This window comes from Tetrao urogallus, assembly GCF_951394365.1.
Source record: "Tetrao urogallus genome assembly, chromosome: 5".
NCBI lineage: Eukaryota > Metazoa > Chordata > Aves > Galliformes > Phasianidae > Tetrao > Tetrao urogallus.
This window is the reverse complement of record NC_136818.1, coordinates 25,846,419-25,871,616: the sequence shown is the minus strand read 5'-3', so window position 1 is coordinate 25,871,616 and position 25,198 is coordinate 25,846,419. Positions and strand designations below refer to the sequence as shown.

At 50.7% G+C, this 25,198-nt stretch overlaps 2 protein-coding genes across 2 annotated transcripts in view; one reads left to right on the top strand and one right to left on the bottom strand.

Moving 5' to 3' along the window:
• Positions 1–7,211, top strand: part of PAPPA2 (pappalysin 2) — a gene marked incomplete at both ends in the record, with an annotated part of 71,787 nt that extends 64,576 nt beyond the window's left edge. The window contains 2 exons of the mRNA XM_079536280.1: positions 5,227–5,325; positions 7,137–7,211. Coding sequence (XP_079392406.1) covers positions 5,227–5,325; positions 7,137–7,211 — 174 coding nt within the window. The remainder of the gene's footprint in view (positions 1–5,226; positions 5,326–7,136) is intronic.
• A 7,617-nt stretch (positions 7,212–14,828) lies between these two features.
• ASTN1 (astrotactin 1) overlaps positions 14,829–25,198 on the bottom strand; it is a gene marked incomplete at both ends in the record, with an annotated part of 38,634 nt that continues 28,264 nt past the window's right edge. The window contains 9 exons of the mRNA XM_079536469.1: positions 14,829–15,063; positions 19,574–19,757; positions 20,488–20,588; positions 20,672–20,807; positions 21,104–21,255; positions 21,419–21,552; positions 21,836–22,104; positions 23,827–24,015; positions 24,181–24,285. Of these exons, the coding sequence (XP_079392595.1) occupies positions 14,829–15,063; positions 19,574–19,757; positions 20,488–20,588; positions 20,672–20,807; positions 21,104–21,255; positions 21,419–21,552; positions 21,836–22,104; positions 23,827–24,015; positions 24,181–24,285 (1,505 nt within the window). The remainder of the gene's footprint in view (positions 15,064–19,573; positions 19,758–20,487; positions 20,589–20,671; positions 20,808–21,103; positions 21,256–21,418; positions 21,553–21,835; positions 22,105–23,826; positions 24,016–24,180; positions 24,286–25,198) is intronic.

Below are 25,198 nucleotides of genomic sequence, written 5' to 3'. Positions count from 1 at the left end.
CAGGATGGCAGGCCAATGGGATGGGGAGCCCTGAGGACACCCCTCGAAGACCCTCGGGCTTGCCAGGAGTGCTGTCTGCATGTGGCATTTCCCTGCACTGCCCCTTGCTTGTTCTTTCCTGCCTTTGGGTTATTCCTCCTTCTGTGACCTCTGAGCAGTGAGATCAGGATGTACAAGGGACAAGGCTAAGGGGACACCTGGAGAACCTGAGAAGATGTGATTGATAATGAGTGGCTTGGGAACACCAGCAAGCTCAGAAACAACTGATGCTTCTTCATTTCACTTCCAAGCCATCCTTGGGGCATGTGGCTCCTAGGGCAACAATTAGCAAAAATTTATTCTCAGGAGTGGTGATGCAGTGGAATAGGCTGCTCAGGGAGGTGGTGGAGTCACCATCCCTGCAGGTACTTAAGAACCATGAAGATGTGGCATTGAGGGATGTGGGCAGTGGGCCTGGAGGGATGGACTGGTGTTCACTTGGGGATTTAGAAGTCTTCTCCAACCTTAATGATTCTGTGGTTCTAAAAGGTGCACAGAAATGGCTCGGAGGACAGAAACCAGGTGACACAGAAATAGTGGACAAAACACTAGGGCTGCAGGAATTTATTCCTCTTTCATCTTCTCCCAGACACTTGGTCTCAGGTGCTTCCGGCCAAATTTCTTTAGCTCTTTTCCCTCAAGGTCTCTTCTCCTGGGCGCAGCAGCTGGGCAGCACTCACTTGCTGTTCAGAGTGGCTCAGGGCAGCGAGGCATCCCAAAAATCTTCTTGACCAGATGCCAGCCCTGTTCCCTCTCTGTCCCTCTCTGTGTTTTTCAGACCTGATTTCCTCCTTGCGTGCCAGAGAGCCTCAGGAAGGAGAGAGGGAGAGTCAGCATGCTCGGGGTGTCAGGGAGGGGGGAGAAAAAATAATGAAATAAAAGGCACGCTGCAATAGAGAGAGGGCCAAGAAAAATATTCAATCCAAACAATGAACATTGTCATTTCCTCCCACAGTCTGCATTCCCCGTCAACTTCCCTGGGCAAGCTGGAGAGCCAAGAATTGCCGGGCTCCTTGCCCCACCAGCAGCAGCAAGGAAGGGGATGCATCCTGGGGACAGTGTGCTGTAGCATCCCTCTAACAGTGGCTGTGGCTGGAGAGATGGAGAGCAGCCTGCTTTCTCTATAGGGAAACAGTGCTTTGGACTGGTGCTGAAGGGATGGGACAAGGACTTTTCCATGAGGGGTTTTCCAGGGACACAAATGAAGACCATGGGGTGGTGGATGCATGGAGGGTTGAGTAAACCTGGCTTTTAACAGGGCTTTGGGCACTCTTTGTGTCCTCCTTGAGACCTCCTGGAATAGCAGAGCTTTCCTGGGGGTGGCAAAGAAGGAAAGGCATGGAGGTGACCCCTGCCTCCAACTCCAGAACAGCTCAATGTCCTGTGGCCATCAGCCTGGCTTTGGGCTGACACTCATCAACCACCAACTGGTTTCCACCTGTGCAAGGTGAGAGTCACTGCTTTCTTTTGTCTGGTGCTGAGCACATGTTGATGCTCCTGGAAAACCAAGTGCACAGCAAGTAGAGGCATGTCCCTGCAGAGGTTATCACCCAGCCACGACCCTGCTTCCTTTACTGCACCATCTCCCTTTGATCTCCAGTCTTCCCATGGAGCTTGGCAATGACATCTCCAAGGCTGGTCTCTGCCTGTTGCCCATGCCAGAATGGTGCCTCCCTGCTCTTCTGTGGCTGCTGTGAGAGCTACAGCTGAGAAGAACAAAGGCACCTGCAGGGTAAAACGTGGCCATCCCAGAATGCGGAGGGTCTGAAGTCCATCAAAATACTGTTTCCCAAAGGAAAGGATACAAAGACAGCAAGAGGTTTGATGGCTTGGTAAAAGCACAAGTCTTCATGCCCTCCTTACATGGAATCAGTGTGGCTGCAAAGCACAGAACCTGCACAGCATCCTAGAGGCTGGGAGGAAATATTTTGCTTACGGAGGCTGAATTCTGAAACTAGGATCTGGTCTTTCTCTAGCTGTAGGCAGATGGAAATCGCAAGCATTTTCCACAGCAGTACAGAAGAGCTGTTCAGTACGTAATTGGCCAGGTGCACATTGCATTTTTTTTCTTTTTTCCACCTTTCTCTGAAGCATCTGGAATGGGTCATTGCCAGTAGATAGGTACTGGGCCTTCAGGTCTGCTCAACCAGAGCAAGGCCTGCATTTCTGAGAAATGCTGTTCACCAAGTGCCCATGACGCAGCACCAAAATATGTGCAATACTGATGGCATCTGTGGTTTATCCGTTCTGCTTTGCTGCCTTCCCCAAACCCAGCCTCTCTGGCTGCCTTGCTCACCGCTGTTCCTGTCACACCCTTCCAAGCTCTTTCACAGTGAATCAACCTACATATAAGATTGAAGAAAAGCATCTGGACCCCATCCACCTAGCTGATGACTTTGGGACAAGAACAAAGGAGGTGGCCCCATGCTCCCATATTGTCTGGTCTGGTTCATCTGCAGGGACAGAGCCAGCAGCCTCAGCTCCTACTCTGAGGACACTACAAGGGTGAAAGAAAATGCTGTGAGCAAAACACTTGGTGCACAGTTACTATTTTTATTAGGGCAGCGCATTGCCTGGCTCTGTGGTGCCAGGTGCCATTCTCCGCATGCTAACACATGCCCTGGTGATGTTTCTGCCAAGACTCAAGATGGATGACAAAGCCCAGCTCTTGGTGGCATGCAGCCTGGCCCTACAGCTCCCCATCATGTTCTAACACACTTCCAAGTCTTCCTGGAGACCTTGGCACAGTCCAGCCTCTCTTTGCCCCATGCTGGTGTATTTTTCTGCAGAGCCACACAGCATAAATGTGGGCTGGTACCATCCATAGGTGGCTTTCTCTCTCAAATCACCTGCTCATACTTGGTTGCACTGTCTGTGTTCTTCTCTAGACTCTTGCAAGACCGTGATGAGACTAATGCAAGCATGGACCAAGGGAAGCCAAGGGGAGCACTACAGTTCGCTCTCTCTGCTTGTAAAAATGGGAGCTATCTGGAGGCTCTTTGGCAAAGCAGCAGGATTCATGGCATCTCCATCAGAGATCCAATGAGAGCTGCAGCAGCTCCTCATCAGACCAACTCTGGTTGCTCTCCTTGATCTGCCACTGTCCTGTAAGCAGTGAGGCTGAACCTGTCCTGGTGCTGCGAGGAACGGGGCCAGTGTCCCCAACCCATACTCCTGGCTCTCAGGAGTCTCCAGTCCAATTAGTCATTTCTTATTTTCCCCTCATATGTTTTTCCAATGTAATTTGGAGCATGAGCTGTTAAGTTTCCCCAACATGTGTTGCCATAGGAGCCTATATTTGTTTGGGGTGGGGTATGCATTCTGGAGGATAGAGGAAAGGGGACAATTAGCCCTAATAGTTATAGAGAGAAAGTGAGAGCGTCTCCTTGCCCATCCTGTCCCTGCCTCTGTCCTCCCCCACCTTGCACACAAAGCATGATCTGGAAATCGTTTCAGACCTGCGCAGCTGGGACCAGCAATCCTCTGCGGTAATTAGATGGAAACTACAGAAGCAGTGGGTGTTGTTTTGCCAGTGAGTCATGAAACATGGAGTGAAGCTCAAGGAATAACTCCACCATGAAAGAAAATCATGCCCAGAGCACGTCCCCAACAGCGGCCAGTCCCCTGCCTGCATCCTGCACCTGCCAGCCCCAGCTCACCAGAGACTTCTACTCGCCATTCTTTAAGAGCTACTGGGGATCTTTGTTGGAAGTGTTTACCTTTTTGTGTTCGTGAAACTGCACCCTGAAGTCCTCTGAGTTAACATTTGGGACCACTAGACCCACTGAAATGGGTCTGGCTGCTTTCCTGAGCAAAGAGATGGCCAGGTTTCTACCAGGAGCCTCTTCTGATGACAGCAGGAGGATGGCCACAGTTGTTCAGCCAGTAGCTGCCAGTGCAGAGCAGGAGAAATATTTCATTGCTAATCACCCAGATAATGAATGGCCTCTCCATTCTGTTAGCACATCCCATTGTTGCTTGGCGGTGCTGATGTGGATCTGTGCTAAATAAACTTCGGCTATGGCTTCTGACAGCTCTTTGCAAGCACTCCCCATGCATGCTGCTGGGTTGCACCAGTTGTGCGGCATTGTTTCTCAGGCCCAGCTGGCTGCTGCTCAGCCCCAGTTACTTGTTTCTCTTCTCTAATCAGATGACTCATGTAGCCAGACAAAAAAAAATTAAGTGGATTTCTGAATGGCTGTTCGTGCCGTTTTATGTTTCTGGTCAGAAAGCTATTCTGCTGGAATAGCTTTCTGCTTCCACAGTACAGATGAAAGTATGGAAGGCTTGTTAATGTTGGGGCACTAGTTTGAGCTGCACAAAGACAGGCTCTGCACATTTCCAGCAGATCAGGGAGACCCCATGGTGACTCACAGCAGGGCAGCAAAGGGCACTGGGCTGTGCCACTCAGTGAAAGTCCCCCACTACTCAACCATATGGAGCCATGAAGCAGAGAGATGAAAATGAAGATGGCCAAGTCTGAAGCTAGAAGGTGGCCGTGTTGCCAGTATTTCTCATTATCAGAAGGGTTAATGCCTTCTCTACTCAAGCCAGAGTTTGATTTTGACCACAGGGAGTAAGTGCTTCGAGATCTCTTTTTCCCATCTGACCACTGGATAAATAGGCTTGTAGTACAGCCTAGCAAAGTTTGGTGGAGCTGTGTGCTGTAGAGAGGGCTAGAGCTGCCTCTAGAGTCTAGAGTACTGTAGGGACATGTCCTCTGACGTCAGAGTTAGACCAAGAGCCTTCTGGTAAAGGCTTAGTCCTTGCCACCAGTGCTCGTCGATTCTTGGCTTGGGCACAAGAACTTTTGGGGCACTCCTGACCTTGGACTCCCTAGTCCAAGGGAAATAAAGTGTCTGTTTTCCTAAAATTGATCCTCTTGCAGGATGCTCTATTGATCCTAACTGCCTCTCTGCTCTTAGCTGCCCAAGTCAAGTCACCAAGCTCAACTTCAGAGCCAAGCCCATTAGAAGAAGGGTTTCTGGTGGGAAGAGTGGCGATGGAGAGAAGAGCTGGGTCAGCCTCTTACAGAGCCCTTCTCAGGCTGTGAACATGCACAGCTGCATTGCAGTTCCATTGCATGAGAGCAGTGTACAGAGGGCTTGCTGAGGACATGGGATTTCTGCTCCTGGGGGGAACTTTGCACCTTTGAATAACCCTTTCAGCAACAACTCGTTTCTCTAGCCCTTCCTAGCAGATGGCTGGTGTGACACCATCAACAACCGGGCATACTGCCAGTATGATGGGGGTGACTGCTGCTCCTCCACGCTGTCCTCCAGGAAGGTAAGTCAGCATTCTCCACAGTATGGGCATTTGGGATTAAGTGGTCACCATCAGCCGTGCTTTGCTGGCTGTGGAACCAGGCCTGCAACAGAATTCTCCCATCAACAAACCCATGATTTTAAACCAAAACCAGCTGAAGCTGATAGACATCATTCCACTGTTTACAGTGAGGTTTGGACCCATGCCAGAGGGACAGAGAGCTCAACCCAGCTCCTGCTGAGGCTCACAGGATTCCCTCTCAATTTGGGAAATAAGTCCCAAATACATGCCTTCCATAGGATGTAGCGCTAGTCATGGTGAGTCAGAAGTCACCTTGTTGTAAAATTGAGTGATCTCAAGAGAATTTGGCATTTTGGCATGGTCCATTGGCATCTGCTATGAGTTGCCTTTCCCAGTTCTCCTTGGGAGGGGAAAAAAAAAAAAAAGAGAGATAGCATATAGGGAGAAACTTGGCATTAGAGTTGTGCAGACCCTCTTCTGTCTCCCACAATCACCCCTCCCACCTAACCTGCTACCCAGCACTCACAGTCCATCCTTCCTAAACATATCCAGCAGCAAAACAAACCATAGGGCATGAGAGAATTTCTCAGTGCAAAAATATGTGAATTTGGATCTTCTCATCTATGTTGTGGAGCTTGAATCATTTTTCCTTTCATCACACGCACACACAGAGTAAGGTAAAAATGAAATCCTGGGAAGATCCACTTGAGATAGGAGAGAAGAGGCTTTACAGCCAGGTGATGAGTGAAACCTCCACACTGATAGCACATCTCAGAGCAGGGCATGGCTCTTGGAGTTGAGGCATCTGGATCTCTGGCCAAAATAAAGGACAGGCAGTCCCAAGGAGACACAGCCTAGTTTGTGTGCCCCACAGGCAGCTCTCCAGCAGCACGAGCCTCTTGTGTTTCTCTGTTAAGGACGGAACACACCAAATTCTCCAGCCTCTCACTGGCTGCCAAAAATCAGATATGCTCCCACAGTTAGAAAAACTCCAGGCTCTGAGCCTGGTTTGCATAAAGTCTCCATAGGAACTGGTTACCTCAACTCCCATGGCCCACTGCTGGGCATCTGTTGACCAGGAGCCAGATATTCTGCTGGTGCCCTTCCACCCTGCTCTGCTGTCATTGGCTGAGGTGACATAAGCTTGCTTGGCTGGATACAGTTGATGTAGTCAACCTTCTCTCATGCATGTGGATGACCATAGATGGACCCACTGCCTCTCCTGCCGAAGACCATTCCTGACCACGCTGCATCCAGCCTGCCTGGGTTTTCTTTATCTGTTGCATACAAGAACTGTAGGCATATAACTTGGTTCCTACACCAGGCAATATGGAGGTTGCTGTGGGTAGGAGGTGCTGAGTTCCTCCAGGAGGTGGAAGGCCACACCTATGGCTGAGCCTGGAGAACCAGGAACAGCTGGAAGGACAGGACCATGGGCTCAGACATAGACAACGTGGGTCAAAGTAAAACTGAAATCTAGACATGTCTCCCCTAGTCCAAATGGCTAATGCCCATCGGGCATTTCCCCCTAATGTTTGGGGCACAAGACCCAAGCTCACCTGTGATGGCAAAATTTGAAATGCGAATTGCTAAAGAGGAAAACACTAAGAACAAAGCCCAGCCATGGGGCACAGCTTGGGACACCCCACAGCGGAGCTGTTTCTCAGCGATGGTGAAGCCTGGTGGTCTCCTCTACACCACCTTCAGCCCAAAGCCTGCCCATACCAAGATGGAGAAATACTATGGAGGTGGGCAAGGAATCTCAGAGCGGAGGCTCGATCTGGGCTAACATCTCCTTTGCGTCATTGCAGGTGATCCCATTCGCTGCCGACTGTGACCAGGACGAGTGTACTTGCCGCGACCCGGCGGCTGAGGAGAACCAGTAGAGGGGGCATGGAGGGCCTCTATCAGTCAGGCGAGTGCCGGAGGAGTGAAGGGACACCAAAGGAGGCAGCAGGGTGCCGGGGCAGGAGGCACAAGGATGAGCCAGACAGGAGGATGGCAGTGGAGGCCGCCAAGTAGCTGGTGGCTGTGGAAAAGGAGGCCAGGTGGTCCCATCCCCATCCCCATAGGCTCCTGCCGGGGACTTCGGGTCCAGCCCAAGGGGCTCCGCGCGGGGTCCGGCACCAGGAGCCTGGATGCGGCTGCAGACATGTGTCCTGGTGCAGCGTTTTTGCTCTGGATTTTGTCACTATTCACTCCCCTCCCTCTGCTGTACAGGCTTCTTTTAGCAAGGTCGAGGTAGTTGTGATCTCTGCAAATATTTAAACTTAATTATATATATATATACATATATATATATATATAATATATATAAAGTATTATATATTATATTTTCTTTGCTCTTGATGAAGCTGAGAAAGGATACCCTTTGTCACACACCCACGCTGCTGTGAAGTACAAACCATTGGGAAAAGTGCAGGTCAGGGCAGGAAGAGCAGGGAATTTCCCCTCGTTTGCGGAGCAAGAGCTGGAAGGACGACAAAGAGAGAAGCCAAACATCCCAGTCAACTAGGAGGGAGTTCCTGGTGGATGGCGTGGAGGCCAGGACCTCAAGGTACTCTCAGTATCTGCTGATGGCAGGTGTTGCCCTTGGGATTCACTGGAGCTTTGCTTTGCTCTGGTCCTGGAGTAGGATTTTGAGGTTGAAAAGGGATGTTGTGCCCTGGACTTGCCTTGGCTGTTGAGACCCAGGTAGATGAAGGATGTGATGGGCAAGCCAGAATAACTGTGATGCTCTGCAATGAAGGAGGCTGAAGGGGTCCTCCTTTTCTTTCCCCTATCTCCAAACACGAGCTTCAACAGTGCAGTCAGCAGATCTTGGAGGAGAACAGGCCCTGTAGCACAGGGAGGGGAGAACCCCAGTGACTCATCAGGATTCTTTGAGTACCATCTCCCACTGAGCTTTTCTTTACTGCCATCTCTGTGGCCCTTTGCACTGCATGCCCAGTACAGCCTTTCTTGGGTCATTTCCTTCTGTAGAGACCAAGTGAAAACCTTCAAATTTGCTTCTAGCCTCGAAAGAGCCCAGCAAAAAACTTTGGCTCCCAGGGCTGATTCCACAGGCTTAGAGTCTGGACACAGCCCCATAGATACAGAGGGTAGGGAAGGTACTGGCTCAGCTGTCACTGCTGGTTTTATGCTACAAAGACAAAAGTGTTGGAAAGAGCAGAGAATGGACCATGGAGCAAGAGCATAGAAACCCATCTGTGTCCAGGAGCTCTGCAACCCCATTCTGTGGCTGGGAGCCCCACATCTGCTCCACTACATCCCCAGAGCACAAGCTGAGCCAGTGGAGCCAGGCTCCAAACCAGGGTTTGTCTGGCACCAAGCGATGGAGAGAGGGTGACACGGTGTGGAGAGACTGGGGATTGTCAAGGCATCCTTTGGCTTTTTGCTAGCATCCTTCCTGCAGCCTACATTGTCAGGAATTACATTTGGCTGAAGGAAAGGAGCAGGGGGCAGAGGCACCTGGATATCCCAGCAGTCCCAGGCAGGAGATGCTGTGACCTCCTCTGAGCCTTTTCCCTATCTCTCACCCCACAGCCAGCCTCCTCCTGCCTTGGTGTCCCAGCCTACCCCATCACAGACATAGCAGGGCTGAGGGACACCTTGGGGAACTGCTGGCCATGGGGCCATGGTAGCCACACACACATGGAGTGCAGGTGACCCACAGAGATAGATAGGAGAATTTCATGCCCTGGTATCTTGCCACCTGCTCAATATCATCTCTACTTGGGCACCTATGTGTTTAGATGCCAACATTTGACTTTTTTTTTTTTTTTTTAATTAAAATTGTTGTCTTGGGCATGACCCATCCCTGATCACCGTGGGCATAAAGACTGGTGGGCAAGGTGCTGGCTTGGCTGGGGGAGATTTGTGCTTCTCATGAATGGATAGCTTCTACGTACCAAAATATTGTTCTTCTATAGCAACACTGAGTGGTTTGTGTCCCCTTTAGGGTTTTATTCACAATGGAGGCTGCTGCTATTTTTATTTTTTTGTATTTGATAATTATTTTTTATAAAAATCTATGAAAAATAAATAATCTTCTCATCCTTCACCTCTCCTGCTTCCTTGCTTCAACTGAAGTTGGTCTGGGCTGGGAGGGGAAGACGGTTGGGCATGTAAACATTTGGGGAAGCACTCTAATTACCTCTTCTGCTTCTCTTCTCTTGTTCTTCCCTTCCCTTCCTTTCTTTCATCCTTCCCTCTCTTCCTCCCTTCCTTCCTTCCTCCCTCCCTTCCCTTCCGTTCCCTCCTCTCTCCCCCCATTCCCCCTTCTCTTCCTTCCCTCCCTCCGTCCCCTCCCTCCCTCCCTCCCTCCCTCTCATTCTTTCCTTTCTACCAGCTATTCCTTGTATACATGCACAAAAAAGCCCTGCATTAAGTGGGCAACCTCACTGTGGCACCCAGGTATAAGGACACAGGGACCAAAATGAACTGATGCCACAGTACCAGATGATCCCTGTCCCATGGAAGACTCCAAAGCCCACGAACACCCCATGTCCCCAAGGCAGAGGACACCAGTTGGTGGCCAGTGTCCCCTTCTCTGCATCCTGGCTCCTACACTCACCTGCCCTAAGAACCCCAACTTCACATGGCAGGATTTGATCAGCCCAAATCTGTGCTGGGAGCTGTTTGTCTTTCCTCTGCCATGTCTGCCTTGCAGACGGTGGAGAAGGTGAGTCATGGCTGAGCGAGTGGAAAGATCAGGAAGGACTGGAACTCCTACAGAGAACAGGGCATTACAAGGCTCTGCAGCCTCCAGCGTGGAGGTAGCAACCAAGCAACCAGGATTCCAGGTATAGGTTTTGCACTCAGAATAATATCCAGGACAGTAGCCAAGTGAAGAGCTAGTTTCTCATCTCATCCCCTCATCACTAAGTACCAAACTTTAGAGCAAGAGGCCTCTGCATTCCCAAGACAAAGGTTACACAGTTCAATAAGGATAGTGGTGCTTCCAACTGTGCAGACTAGATTTGGGAAAGCTTTGACAGCAATTGCACTGTTCAAGAAGTCTGCACGGCATTAAGAAATGAAACAGATCCTGGGAGCATGGGGACATGATATCCTGTACGAGGGCTCCTGTGCTGCAATGTCATTCATGCCCACTCTCTAATTAAGAAACCCCTTCTAGCAACTCCTTTTCCAGGATGGCCAACAGCAACCCTCATAACACATCTGTTTGCTGCTCGGGATCTGGGGAACGCTATCAGGAACAAGGTTGGGCTCTGCCTACCCCTTCTCCAGGGCCTAAAGCTGCTGTTTAGCTTCAGCTGGTGGTGCATCCCTTCCAGCTCACTTTGCCATTTTTGGAGTGAATTTAGCCCCTTGCTTTCAAACCCTTTAGGAGACAGCATTTCCAAACCAAGCCATTCCATGGTTCTATGGTTGAATAGTTTGTAGACTATAGAATGGCTGAGGTTGGAGGGGATATTAAAGATCACCTAGTTCCAACCCCCCTGCCATGGACAGGGTTGCCAATTGCTAGATGGGATGGTTCTTTGAAGGTGTGACGACACGGGCACATTGGACTGCTCACACTTGCAACCACACACCCTGGAAACACGTGGCCCCTCTGCTCTTCCTCCACCTCATCACCAACCTCCTTCTCCTCCTCTTCCACAAGTTATAGTGCAGTGGCTGCCACAGCACTTAGCTGTGTGGAAAATAGCAGGAGGAAAGCATTGGGTGTATTTTTAACATATTTTCCTGCAATTTAGCAGTGGGAAGAGAGAAAAAAATTAAGTTGTTCCATGATACTTAGCAGAGCTGGTGGGAAAATACTCTAATCTTGGTGAAGGGGCCAACTACGGGCATGCTGTATGGTCATGAGCAGTGAGAACAAAAATCACACTACACAAGACTACCAAGGCATCCTTATTACCTGCTGTATCTGCTCAGGCACTGATTTTCAAATCACCTGTAGGCAGTCGGTGTTCTTCACACTGCTGGACCTCTGTCAAAAGTCTGCCAAATGGAGCCCAAAGTTCCCAGGGGTGGTTGGCCGCCAGATAGTGCCATCAATTCACATTATAGCTGAATAAAAACAGGTTAATTTGAGACTCTGCTCCCAAATTCCCAGCATTCATGGAGGTTTCCAAAACAAGGACTGAGAGCCCCGGGCTGAAGGCATGCCATCCTTCCCAAAACCCAAATGCCCGCAGGCATCTGTGCCATCCCATGGCCATGGAGCAGGTAGCAGGTGTGGGATGTGGTTCCAGCTGTGTTTTGGTACTTGGCTACCCAGAGCAGACAGCTAAACTTGTGGGAAGAGGTACCAAGTTCAAAGGCTGTGAGTTTCCATCCACCACCAACAGATTGCATCAACAGGACTACAGCTATAAACAAGCACCCCCATTTGCCAGAGCCACGGATTACTAACAGCTCCGTTTAATAGTCAGTTGAATTATCATTTGGAGTTTTACATAGTGCTACAGTGATTTTTGTAGTTGTTTTCATTTAAAACCTTTTTAAAGTAACCCGTAAGGGTCTTGCATTTCTTGCCCCGTGGCTATCCCACCCTAAAGCACCCTACTTTCAATCTACAGTAGTAAAACGTCACATTAGAGTTTTAATATAACATCAAGGAACATGAATTGTAGCCATCTTCTGAAATAAAAGGACCAAACCATCTTCATATGTTAAATAACGGCACGACAAGTAAAAGGTAGTAAGACTAGTATGGGGGAAGGGGCATAGCAGAGAAAAGAAAATGGCCCAGAGGTTCTTCTCAGGTGAATGATCACTCGTTAACTCAGAAATAAATCAAGGAGAGAGAGCAGAGGAGTGAGGGAGAATAGGAAAGGGACAAAAACCATCCTCTTCAGCAGCACAGCAAGAGGCAGAGGTCCAGCAGAGGAAATACTGCACAGAGCCATGGGCAGGACCTTTTGGCAGATGGGGAAGGACATCAGCTCGCAGGTATGGCACACCTGGGGCTGTCCCCACACATCTCCTCAAGGAATGGTCTGTGGCTATGGGGTGAACGCACCCCTCTTGGTCTGAGACATGGTGGCACGTAGCTGGTGTTTGAGTTGAGCTCTTGAGTCAACTCAGGGATTTGGACAAGAGAATGCTAATTCAGACAAATCTCTAAGTTGCTGAGACAGGGTGAGAAACTGAGAAGAAAGCCTCCTGAAAGCCAGGGTTATCACAGAAAGGGGCAATGCACAGATGGGCAGCAACACTGAGACAGTCAGGCCCATGGAGCAAAACCCACCTTGGCATGGGTCAGTGGCCAGATCAGGGTCGACCTGGGAAGAGCCCAACCCAGAGGGATGATGGTTCTGCAGAATTTTTAGTGACCACACAAGGGCTTTGAAGTAGGGGAATAGGAACACAGTGGAAACAGCCATGGTGCCCCATCATCAATTTTGGGTGAAGAAGCCCACAGGAAAGGTGCAAGTACTCAGGGTCTTCCTGGCAGCATTCCTGTGCTGTTCTCATCTCAACTGCTGAATTTCATCAGCAGTGAAAGACAGGACGCTGCTACCAAGAGAAAACCCTTCTGTGTTCCATATAAAAGCTATGTAAGCAGTATTACTTGGCCAGCCACCAAGTTGTGTATGGGCCAGAGCAGCCCTGGCCGAAGCTTTGCTCCGAAGTGCTGGATGTTGTGCCCTGTGCCCATCCCTGGTCAGCTGTCTGGCTGAAGTTAAAGGATGACTTGGTGTCGGCTGGAAGAAGCAAAAAGACCAACCCAAAGCATCCTGGTCAGGATTCCCAGTGGCTGGAAGGAAACGGGACGCCTGCCCAAGTACATGTAGAGACAGTCTTGTTTTGAGCACCAAGCTTTTGGCATCATCTGGCACATCCAAATATAAGGAGACGTGGGAGAAGAGGTCCAAAGGTCCTGGTTGACTTTCTCCTTGCAAAAAGCAGGTGTTGGCCCACCTAGCCCTGCTAGATGAATTCATCACAGGTTTCACACAGGTGCCCAGGTAATACTGACTGCTGCTGGCTGCTCACAGCAACTCCCAGGTGCTGCACTGAATGAGAGGTCTGTAAGTGGGGAGGGAGGGATGGAGCAGGGTGGTCCTGCAGGAGGATGCTCCTGTGCTGTCTGGCTGGCTGCAGTGCAAGCACCAGCAGGCAGCGCTGGTGGCTCCCATCCAACACCACACAAATACTCCAGCCGCCTCCTGGGCAGGTAGCAGTCGGAACGAGGTGGGAAATGGAAAGAGACAGGCTGAAGATTGCTCCTGCCAAGACTGAAAAATGGAAAGGAAATCTCACTCTGAAGAGGCATCATAAGAAAAAAGAAAAAAGAAAAAATACAGCAGGGTTCCTGTCTTGTCCACATCAAAGATGCACAGCCGACAAATCCAGGGGTGCCTCCTCTGCAAAGCAGGCTGGGAGCTGAAGCTAAAATGAAGCCTTGTGCCTCATCCAACAGCAGCAGTGGTAGAAGGGTTCTGGAGAACAGTTTGCTCTAAGCACAGCCCAGTGTCCCAGAACAACCCCAGTTCTCTGATTTTATTTATTTATTTTTTCTTTTTTTTTGTTAGGAAAAAAACGAAGTCGCTAGTGAGAGATGCAGATGTGAGCCTAAATATGGAAAGCAACATCCCCTGAAGACAGAACACAAAGGACAAGCAGCCCTGTAGGACAGGTATGCTATGTCCCACTCCTTTCACTATGCCCACCTTGGGCTGCTCCATGGCTCAAGAGCGGCAAATAGCAGAAAACAGCCTTGTTCATGCCAACTGGATGCTGCTGTCTTGGCTGGGGTTCTCCTAAACACTACTTCGTCATTGCTTTTAAGTCTTTACTATGGTGGGTTTGAAAAATAATGAAATGGAAGGGGTTTTTCAGTTGATTTCCTAAGAGTTCAATCCCACACAAAAACATACAAACAAACAAACAAAAAATTATGTCCACATAGCTGCTGGCACCGAGGCCAATTTGCCTTTGCCCTTGAGGACTCGCATCTTTGAGCAGATGTGGGCTTTCACCATGACAGAAGAACCCTGAGGAGCTGGGTTCCCTATCACCACCTTCTTTCCTCTCCCCTGGGCTGGTGACACCAGGGCCAGCCCTGCCCTGCAGTGGCACCAGAACTGAGTCAGGTCCCACCTCATGCCTTACAATTAGAAAAATAACCACAAAACCTCTAGGATGCCCAGTGACTGTTTTGCTCCATGATGAGCATTAGCATCTCAACCTGACTTGCTTCTCCTGTGACTGGGCAGGGACATAACACGGTGCAGAGGGTTGCGTCCTCCAGCCTGCCCTCCCTGTGCCATGCACCCACACCCACCAGCTAAGGAACCTCTTGGCAAAACAAAGAAAAAGAACCAAGAAAACTGGGTCCCACAAGACTCCTACCTAGAAAGACTGTTGGCCAAGTTGAAGAAGAAACTAATACTGAGTCAGTCCTGCACAGAGCAGCCATTTCATTCCCCAGTCCCAATTTTTACCTCCAGAGATGCCCTCCCCCCCTCCCACTCCATATATAAAACCCCCACAGCCACCCCGGGAGGGCCAGCGTGCGGCCCTCAGTAGTCCTTGTCCCCATAGTCATTGTAGAGGACGCTCAGAGTCTGCTCCTCGCACGTCTTCTTGAGGTCACGGCTGAGCTCTGACCAGTTGAGCCCGTAGGGCTTGATCTCGCTGTAACGGCAGGCCAGGTACTTGAGGGACGAGCGCTGCAGGCTGATCTTGGGCTCCCGCAGGAGCCCATTGCACCAGCTGCTCAGGTCCCCCAGCTGCGAGAGAATGAGGCCGGCTTTCCTGCAGAGAGGCAACGGGGTGGTGGGCAGGGGATGAGAAGAGCGGGAACAGAGAAAAGTAAAGTGGTTAGGGATGCCCGTGACTTTGTCCACGTCCTGTTCTTCTTCTACTCTGCATCATACCCATGCAAGTTCAGCTTTGGTGAGGGTTTAATGCCCCTTGCGAAATGGAGCATAGAGGATGTCAGCGATTAATCAAGCAGCATCACCTCCATTGATGCAATGGAGAAGAGCAGCTGAGCTCTGAAAGATCTAGAGCACAAGTCTGATGAGGAACAGCAGAGGGAATGGGATGGGTCAGTGTGGAGAAGAGGAGCTCAGGGGGGACCTCATTGCTTTCTCCAACTGCCTGAAAGGAGGCCGGGGTGAGGTGGGGGTTGGCCTCTGCTCCTGGGTAACAATGATAGAGTAAGAGGTGAGGGCCTTAAGTTGCCACAGAGGAGGTAAGAAAAGCTTCTCATAAAAAGTGGTGAGGCACTGGAATTGGCAGCCAGGGAGGTGGTGGGGTCACCATCCATGGGGGGGGGGGGTCAAGAAATGCATAGAAATGACACTAAGGGACACGGGTTAGAACCTTAACAACCATGAGCTGATGGCTGGATTAGATGATCTTATTGGTCTTCCCAATCCTTACTGATTCTGTGATATTGGACCCCAAATCACAGGGCAGGAAAGTGGGAGCAAACAGGCAGTGGGGAGAAATGCCATAAGTCACAAAGCATGACATGCCTGGACACCACACATACCCTTCCCCTGCACTGCACCTGGGAGCTGTACTGCTCATTTGTGGCTCAGTGCAGAGCATCTCTAAGGAGATCTAGGAATTAGATGATCTTTGATCCCTTCCAATCCAAGCCATTCTATAATCTCCATGGGCATGGCATAGGCAATGTGCTGGGATTATCATTTTCCCCCCCACAGTCAAGTGCCAAAGAGGATGAGATGGAGAAGAAATGCACAGTAGTAGGAACCAGCAGGCTGAGTGTAGAGAGTTAGGGGAAAAAAAGCATTCACAATTTCATGCTTGTTATCTGTATTAGTTTGGCTTGTGGGGGTCTGTTATGAGCCCCACAAGATGCGGTATCATAAAACGTAAGTACAATCAATGACACTCCTGATACATGACTTACAATGTTCATAATAATGGTTTAGGAAATGCGTCTCACAGGACAGCATGCTAGCTAGGACTATATTGAGGCATACAACGTAAGTTCAATTCCAAAAAGCTCTGAAAGAAAATGGGATGTGGTGGCACCTCCCTCCCCCTCCACTTTTTTGGAATGCACATTTTGCATCTGCCAGTTGCAGAGAGCAAAACAAGCAGTAGCATTTGGTAAAGAGCCATCAGGCAACCCACGCTGTCTGTGCAGCCCAGCTAAAAAGCCAGGAGACAAGGTCAGGTGGTGGAGAGAGAGGGGAGGAATCCATGTGCAACAGAAGAAAGACATGCAGCACCCTTAGGGCAACACAGCTTTGGGGTGGGATTATCCTGGTAATGGGAAGTGCTGAATGTCCAACCTCTTGTGTTGGAAGAAGCAGTGGAGGAAGCCAAATATGAGCTAAACTATTTTCTCTTCTTTTCATGGTTTTCTTCTAGAAACTGCACTTCTAACACTCTTATCAAGAACAACATTTTGTCCAGATAAAAAACATTATGTTCATCTTAAACTTGTCTAGCACTTCCAGCAATCTCCAGGGAATCTGGCAAATGTGTAGGTAATGGATCTAAATAAAGTGTCTTGCAGGCAAGTATTACATGTGCCTGGAAACCCAGACGAAAATGGAAGCGATCCAAGGGCTGGAAGGAGTTTTCCAGCCAGCCTTAAGATCAGTTGATGGGGTCAGGATAGAAGACATTCCATCGGTAGCTGTAACAGCATCCACACAGCATGGGGCAGGTCGCAGACACACAAATCATGATAGCAGGGTGAAAATAACGCTCTTTGTCACATTTTTGCTTGGATAAGCAAGAGTTGCTTGTAGAGCATACAGCTGTGTTGGTGCTGGCTTGACAGCTCAAGGGTACATGCAGGGAACATAGAAATACCCGCAGCCACACTATACTTCCAGCCAGGGCAGAGCCACTTGGAAGAAGATGATGACCCTCGAGGCTGGGCTGGAGGGCAGCCCGAATTGGTGGAGGGCAACCAGCCCACGGCAGGGGTTGGAGCTCCATGATCCTTAAGGTCTCTTCCAACCTAAGCCAGTCTATGATTGATTCTATGAGCCCAGGCCCAGCCAAAGCTAACACTGGCTTTCCTGTAGCTGAAACCCTCCAGAGGTCCAGCCTGAAGAAGAGGTATGAGCGTTCCCCAAGCAGGCAGAGCCAGAAGATGGCATGACAGCATGGAGGTGGAAGAACATTGCAGAGCCAATCTCATGGGTTCAGATCCATGGCTTCAAAGGAGCATCGGCAGCATTCAAACAAACACTCTCTGCTGGCTAAATAACATCATCTGCAAGTGATTTGTCCTGTCACCACCAATCTGGCTGCTTTGCCCTTGCAGACAATCAAACAGGAGGCCTGCTTTCCAAGATTTGTCATCACCAGATCTGACTGCAGCTGCTTGAACATCTTTCCAAGCAGGGCAAACTGCAAACAATTCATCAGCAGCTCATGTCATCCCATCCTGAGCATTTCCAGAGGGTGGAATTCACCCTTTGACATATAGGTTCATGCAGCAAATGATAATATTCAGATAATCCAGTGGCATTTCTTGTCATCCCATGCCAACCTCACTGCCACATGGGGCTGGAAGATGCAGCTTCCACCCCGTGCTGGGGTTCATTTGTTTCCTCACTGATGGCAATACTTGTGGCTACGTGACAAATCCAGATTCCCAAACTAAGGAATTTGATGCACTCATCACAAAAAAAACCACCACAACAGATGTCATGGTGCATGCAAACTGGGGATAGATTTTACACATGGCAGTGAGGACAGAGTTGCACCACCACAGCTGGGCTCAAAACAAAGGTGAGACATGAATCCAAGCCTGCTGGTCTCACAGTGCTGTGGGAATGAGGTGCTGGTGGAAACCTTAGCAAAGCTGAACTAGGAGAGGTGCCTAAGAGACCTTGCATGCAAGAGAACGATCAGATATTTGTTGAATTTTTCTGGCTCCCCTTAGGGAGAAATTATGAACCTTGATTTTATGAGGTTCAACAAACACAAGTGCAAGGTCTTACACTGAGTCATGGCAACTCCCAAAACCAAGCTGGGGGATTTAAGGATGGAGCACAGCTGTGCTGAAAAGAACATGGGGGTACTGGTGAATGGCAGGTGGACATGAGCCAGCAATGTGTCCACAAAGCTCAGAAAGCCACCCAGATCCTGGGCTGCACCAAAAGCAGCATGGCAAGCAGGGTAAAGGAAGTGATCCTGCCCATCTGCTCTGTGCTGGTGAGGCCTCACCTGGAGTGCTGCGTGCACATGTGAAGCCCTCAGTACAGAAATGATGTGGACCTATTGGAGCTTGTTCAGAGGAGGGCCACAAAAATGACCCAACGGATGGAACACCTCCCCTTTGAGGACAGGCTGAGAGCTAAGGCTGTGCAGCATGGGGAGGAGAAAGCTTCAGGGAGACCTGAGAGCAGCTTGTCAGTATCTAAAGGAGGGCTGTAAGAAAGAGGAGACAGATTCTTTAGCAGAGTCTGTAGTGACAGGACAAGGGAAGTGGTTTCAAGAGGGATGATTTAGGCTGGATATAAGGAAGAATTATTTTTATAGTAAGAGCAGTGAGGCAGTGGCACAGGCTGCCCAGAAAGATGGTGGTGCCCCATCCCTGCAGACAGCCAAGGTCAGGCTGGGTGGACTCTGAGCACTGAAGGAGCCGTGGGTGTCCCTGCTCAGTGCGGAGACTGGAACCAGATGGCCTTTTAGAGTCCCTTCCAACTCAAAAGATTCTGTAATTCTATGTGGAGGAAAGGGGATCTCTGATCCTCTGCTAGAAATCTATAAGTGGTGATCTGGAGAAGCAGGGCTGGAAAACAGCAATACAGCAGAAAGAAGAGCTGTCCAGAGGAGGGCACTCAGAGGACTGTGCATTTTGTAGATAGGAACTGTTGCTGATGTACATTTGAAGTAATCCTGACTACTAGCCAGACTCAAGAGTCCAGTTCTTTGGAGGCCAGATACTACAAAACATCACTGCATCCCACATAACTTCACAGCCCAACTTGCTAAGCTTTCTGGAAAAACCCATATTACTAGGAAATTGCTCAAAGACAAGATGCTGGAGGAGATGGGAACATTTGTTTGACTCCACAGGCAGGGAGTGGGAGGGCATCTCTACACCCTGGAGCTGGATGGGCCAGAGCCACCTGAAGCAGTGCTGGTGGAGCTTAGCATGAAGGGACTAGGCCAAACTCCAGGGTCAGTGTAGACCTGGTAGGGTGGCAGAGTATGATGGGCTGACTGATTTTCCACCACCTAGTCCTACTACATTTATGACCTTCAAGGGAGATGGCCAAATCCTAAACCTACACACAGGACTGCTTTCTGAGCCTACCTGGGTCCCAGCTCATCCTCACAGCGCCAGGTGAACTCCCCAAAGCTCTCGTAGTGCTGGTTGTAGTGGTAAAGAACACGGTGCAGGCTGGGGGAGCCAAGGTCCAGCAGGGTGTTGTAGGCTGTTTGCTGCTCCTTGCCACTGGTATAGCCATTGAAGAGGTTGTAGATCTTGTCTGCAATTTCTGGGCAGAAGAACAAGGGGTATTCAGTGGGGTGCAAAGAACAAAGTCCACCAGGATAATGCTCAGCTCTAGTGAAGCCAAGAGACAAATCCTCTGTGGCATTTACTGGAGCCAAGATTTGTCCCCTGGGGTATGATTAATGTCATATCAAGGCAGTGGAGGAACAACAGAGTAGATGTCATTCCCCAGGCTCAGCTGGACTAATCAATCCAGTTTAGGTTCTCATAGTTTGACCCAATTAGGAAGAGAAATGGTTGGTGACATCAGGTACTGTTAGTAAAATGCCATTTATCTAGAAGAAGGAACACAACTGGGATTTCTTCAGACACCACTTATGCTATCAGCTCCTTTCTGAGCAGGTCAAGCAAGATTTTCCTCAGCTATTTCTCCACCCATTCTCAACATGTCTTGAGTTCCTTCCCCTTCATCCATCTTCTCAGCAGCACAGAGTGCATCTGTGTTTGTCTGGGGTGAAGGAGGCATCGCAGCCAGGACAGGAGCTATGTGCAGAGACATAACAGTCAGGAGAGCTCCCTGTCACTGGTCCCAAGCATCACCCTGTGGACGCTCAATCCTATGCCCAGGCACAGGATACATATGTACCCTATGCGTAGCTTTTCCAACCCACATCCAAATCCCCACCAAGTCTCCATGCCCATGAACAATGAGGCTGCTTTCCAGTTGTGTAGGCACACATGAAGCCTCAGGTCAGCACAGGTCAGTGGCTCACCTTGAGCTTTGACATCATCCACCACAGGGCAGGGCGTCTTGACCGTCACATCACTGGACCTGGAGCGTCTCCCCGTGTTATCGACTCCCCAGAGGGTGAACCTGGCCAGAAGGACAGCAGTGAAGCTGCAGGTTCTGGGCCCTCACATGAAGTGAGGGAGGCTCACATGGAGGAGATGACTCACATGTAGATGGTGTCGGGCTCCAGGCAGCGGATGATGAGGGAGATGGTGGAGGAGAGCCTGTCAGGCACCTGGGCTGGCATGGCGCAGGGGGACTTGGCACCAGAGATGATGTCATCCACAAAGCTTAGCACCGTCTCTAGGGGGAGCAAAGAGGACATGCCACAGATGATAACACTGGCGTCCCCAGGGCTATGCCCACCACCAGGCTGCAAAGGCAGAGCAAAGCTCACACATGAGTTTGGTGTGCAGACAAACCCACTGCTTTTCCCTACCATCTGTGGGCCCCCTGCAAGGCTCACTGTCATGGCAAGGAGGGAGGGGCTACTTTCCTATGGGATAAGGAATACTTTGCAGCACTCCCTTGCAAACAGGGAGCTAGAGATTGTCCTCCAACATCTCCATCCCACCCTCCCTGCAGTAAGACCCACTCACCAGTCTCCACCTTGGAGTGGTCCATCCTGTCTGTCACTTTCTCCTGGCGGAGGAGGTAGTCGACGATCTGCACCCCGATGGGGGGCTCCGAGTGCCCCCACTCCAGCACTACCAGCGTGCTGCTGGGTTCATGCACAGTGGAGAGCCGCAGGCTGGAGAGTAATGCTTGCTGGTGAGCACCTTGAGAGGGCAAGGTCCACTGCCCCACAAACCTGCCCCACAAAGCCACCCTAGCCCCACCACCCCCTATCACCACCCCATTGGCCATCGCCACCTCCTAGACCGACCGTACCACGAGGCCAGATAGAGACCTACATGGGGTGTGGGAGAGGTGCACAGGTGGGCAGTCCATCAGCCCCAAAGGCACTTGAGTCGCAGCGACACCAGTCCTCAATGACATCCCCGCTGCCTGAGCACCACAGTGAGCTCATGGTGGCTTCCTGCAAGAGCTGGGAGTGAGGAGAAGCGGGTAAGTTCAGTCTGGCATCCCACCATCAGAGCACGCACTTACGGTGGCGACAGGCTGATGGTTGGACTGGATGATCTCAGAATCACTAAGATTGGAAGAGATCACTATGATTCACCTGTTCCCTTCTGGGTGACACTGAAATGGTTCAGCATGGTCCATCCACCCTGGGGATGGGGTCAGCAAGAGCTGCCAAAACTTGATGTGATGCAAGCTGCCTACAAAGAGCTTTGTAATGCCATCCCACCACTCCCCAAGCTTCTCACCCGCTGCGTCTGGTTGTTGGTGACCAGCTCGTAGATGGGGGCTGCTTTGGTGACCTCAAGCAGAATGGGCTCTGCTGGTGCATCAGGGCTGGAGGTGACGTGGCAGAGGGGACAGGATGAGGGGCAGCGCCCGCGGCTCTGGCACTCCATCCGCACGCCTGCTGCCATGCGCTTGGTGCCTGACTCAGAGAGGCTGGCGATGTACTCGGGAAAGGTGAGCACTTTGGGGTCCCGCTCACGCTCCTCTGACTCATCTGATGGAGAATTGCCTGGGGGAGGGGAGAAAAGAGAATTGCCATGAAGAGGGAGGCAGGGATGGCCTCCATACCATTGCCAAGGGGATGCTCCTAGGAGAGAGAGCGCCCAGATCCACCCCTCCCCCCTGTAGGGATGAAATGCCCTCTGGTTTTGAGAGCAGAAATCAAGACTGGAAAGTGCACCCTGGCATCATCTGTGCCTTAGTTTCCCCAGCTCTTTGCCTGGCTGGTGATGGGCCAACCCTTGCACTGGGTCCCCACGAGAGGGAGCCTCGTTCTTGCAGCTGGAGGCTCACGAAGGACCTATCTAGTCCCTCCCTCTAAATCAGCTTCATTTCTGATTTCTTTTCTCTGCTCCCTTCTCAAAAAGCCTCCGTCAAGGCCAGCAGCCCCCACTCACAGAGGCACAGGGAGCACATCCCTTTTAGCAGCTGCTTCATGCCTGCCTCCTTGCATTTGTCCCCAATTAGGTGATTCTTAAGAGGATAGCAACGATGAGGACAAGGCAATAGGGTGGGAAGAACCAAAGGAGGCCGAGGGCATTGCCTGCTGCGGCTGTGGGACACTGCTGGCAGCACATCCACAGCTCTGTGGGAAGAACTTCCTATGGAAGGGTCTGCCAAGCCAATCTCTGAGACCCCTGCGAGGAAAACAGGGCTGTTAAACAAAGTCCTGGATGCAGGAGCACTGCTCAGCCACCCCAGCGAGTTGGAATTGGATCACTTTGGGCTGGCTGTGAATTGCAGCTTCACAGGCACAGAGGGAAAGCAGAGGAGCCAGAGAATGAGATGTCTCTTGCAATTTCTCAGTCGATATCCAGCTCCTGACGTTTGCAAACAAAAAGCAAAGGAGGGAAAGTGGCAGGTGCCAGAGCTAAACCAAAATGTGATGTTGTGGGTGGAAAGAGACTGCCAGACCTGAAAAGCCTCCAAGCATGAAAATCAAAGAGGAGGAAATTGCAGGAGGGAAAAAAATAAAATAAAATACCCCAAACAACAAGTACTCGCAATCAAAAGATGCTACATCTGGATCCAGCCCTCAGCAAAGCAGCAGTGGGGCTGGACACAGGTGGGCTTGGGAAGAAGCCCAGGCTCCAGGAGCCTGTAGCATCCATCCTCAGAAATGAGTGTTTTACACCCAAGTGGTCCCCAGTGCCCCAGATTTCCAGTTCTCTCCTTGCCTGTGCTGGTTCTAAAGCAGGCTGCAGATGCTTGCTCCTCTATAGCAAAAGCAGAGCTGTGTTGGTGTCCCCCAGCCCCCACCCAGTTTTCCAGAACCTGGTGACCAGTACAGCACTGGTGTGCAGACAAAAAAAGTGAAAGTAAAGTGCTGACAACCCAAGAGAGGAGCACACATCAGCAGGAGGAAAGTCTGGCCCCGGGATGCGAGTGGAAAAGAGCAGATACGGAGGAGACAAAGGAAAGGAAGGAACAGGATTAAAGGCAAATAGCAGCTAAGTCCAGAATCAGACAGGACAGCTTGGTGGGATTAGCGCCTTCGTCTTTCATCTCCCCAGGGATGTGGGTATTTATTTTCCTTGCTGGCCGGGGCTGATGCTGGCTGCAGTCCATGAAGTCCTTGGACCAGCTTCAGTGAGTGGGAGCCGGGTGGAAATAGGAAAATGAGGTGGGACGCAGCTTTTGCAAAGACTGGGCACTGTGCCTGCTGTGCCAATGGCAAATCCAGCTCCTGCTCAGCCAGGGGTGGCTACAGGAATAGTCCTGGGGCTCCTACCTTTACTGATGTCCTCATACTCCAACCAGAGCTGCCGCTGGACCTGCCTGTTGGGGTACCAGATGGAGCAAGACTCCTCAAAGCCATACATGGCCTCTTGGATGTAGTGGTTGCCAAACTGGTCCAGCAGTGCCACAAAGTCCCTGCGGGAGGTGGCCCCATCCAGAGAGTGCAGTGCATTGCTGAAGGCTGGGGAGAAAACATGAGGGGATGCTCAAGCCTCTGCAGATGCTCAAATCCCTGGGGATGCTCAGCCCTTGGATCCTCTACACATGCAATGTGCACCCAGCACCCCAGCAGCCACCACCCTGCATGTGGTGCATCCATTACTGCCTCTTCTCCCCACATGCTTACACTGGGAGATGGTCAGCTGGTTGAGCCGGACGTGGTACATGACAGACTGCACCTTCCAGTGCTGTAGCAGAGGGTATCCTGACACCTCACTGAAGTTCACCATCCCTGCCAAGAGAGAACACGATGCTCAGACATGGGGTAACCATAGCAGCCACAGCACCTTGCACCATAACCAGGGTGAGATGACAAAAGGGGAAGGGCCAGCACAAATCATATCTCCACCATCAGCTGTTCCACATGCATTAACACTGCAACATAGAAGGAAAACCCATGGGCTCACTTCATCCTGCTGGCCAGAAAATACAGCAGAAGATAATGAGCCTCCTCCCACATCCCTCCTGCCTCCCCAGACATGCCCAGGTGTGCTAATTGCTTTGTTAATGAGAGCTGCACTTTTGAAATGAGCTGTTAGCAGGCCTAGTCACCATCACACCATGGTTGTGGCCAGCCCAGAGGCTCTGGGGACTGAGCTGGACACATGTGCACAGGGAAACCACCTTCCTATGTCCTTTGGGGCATCATGGCAATGCTGGGGTTAGGCAAGACCTGAAACCTTTTGGAAATGGCCAGGATGAGAGTTGGGGTGGTCAACCCAGAGACAGACCCCACTCCTGAGAGCAGAGTGACTAAGAAGCCACCAAGCCTGCAACAACGCCCCAGAAAACAAACTGAGGGTTTTGGTGGCCTTTATTTTGGTGGCCAGAGCATCCCGCAGCATGCTGCAGAAGGATGCTGGGACTCAGCCATCTCCTCCCCAGCGGTGCCACAGCCACACATCCCACGTAGCAAACCTCTGCTCAGCAGGGAAGCAGTGAGTCCTGCTGCTAAACAGCCCCACAGCAGGAGTTCAGGAGGAAAACAATGTGCATTCACCCTCCTCAGCAAGAAAGGGAGGCAGAGGATAAGGAGGATGAGGTCCTCTGCCTTGCAGTGCTTCTTCCTTCAGTGCTGGCTGCTACAAACAGCTTCAAAGCATTGCTCTTCCCTGCAAAGTGTTTATGCAAAAACAGCCCTTCCT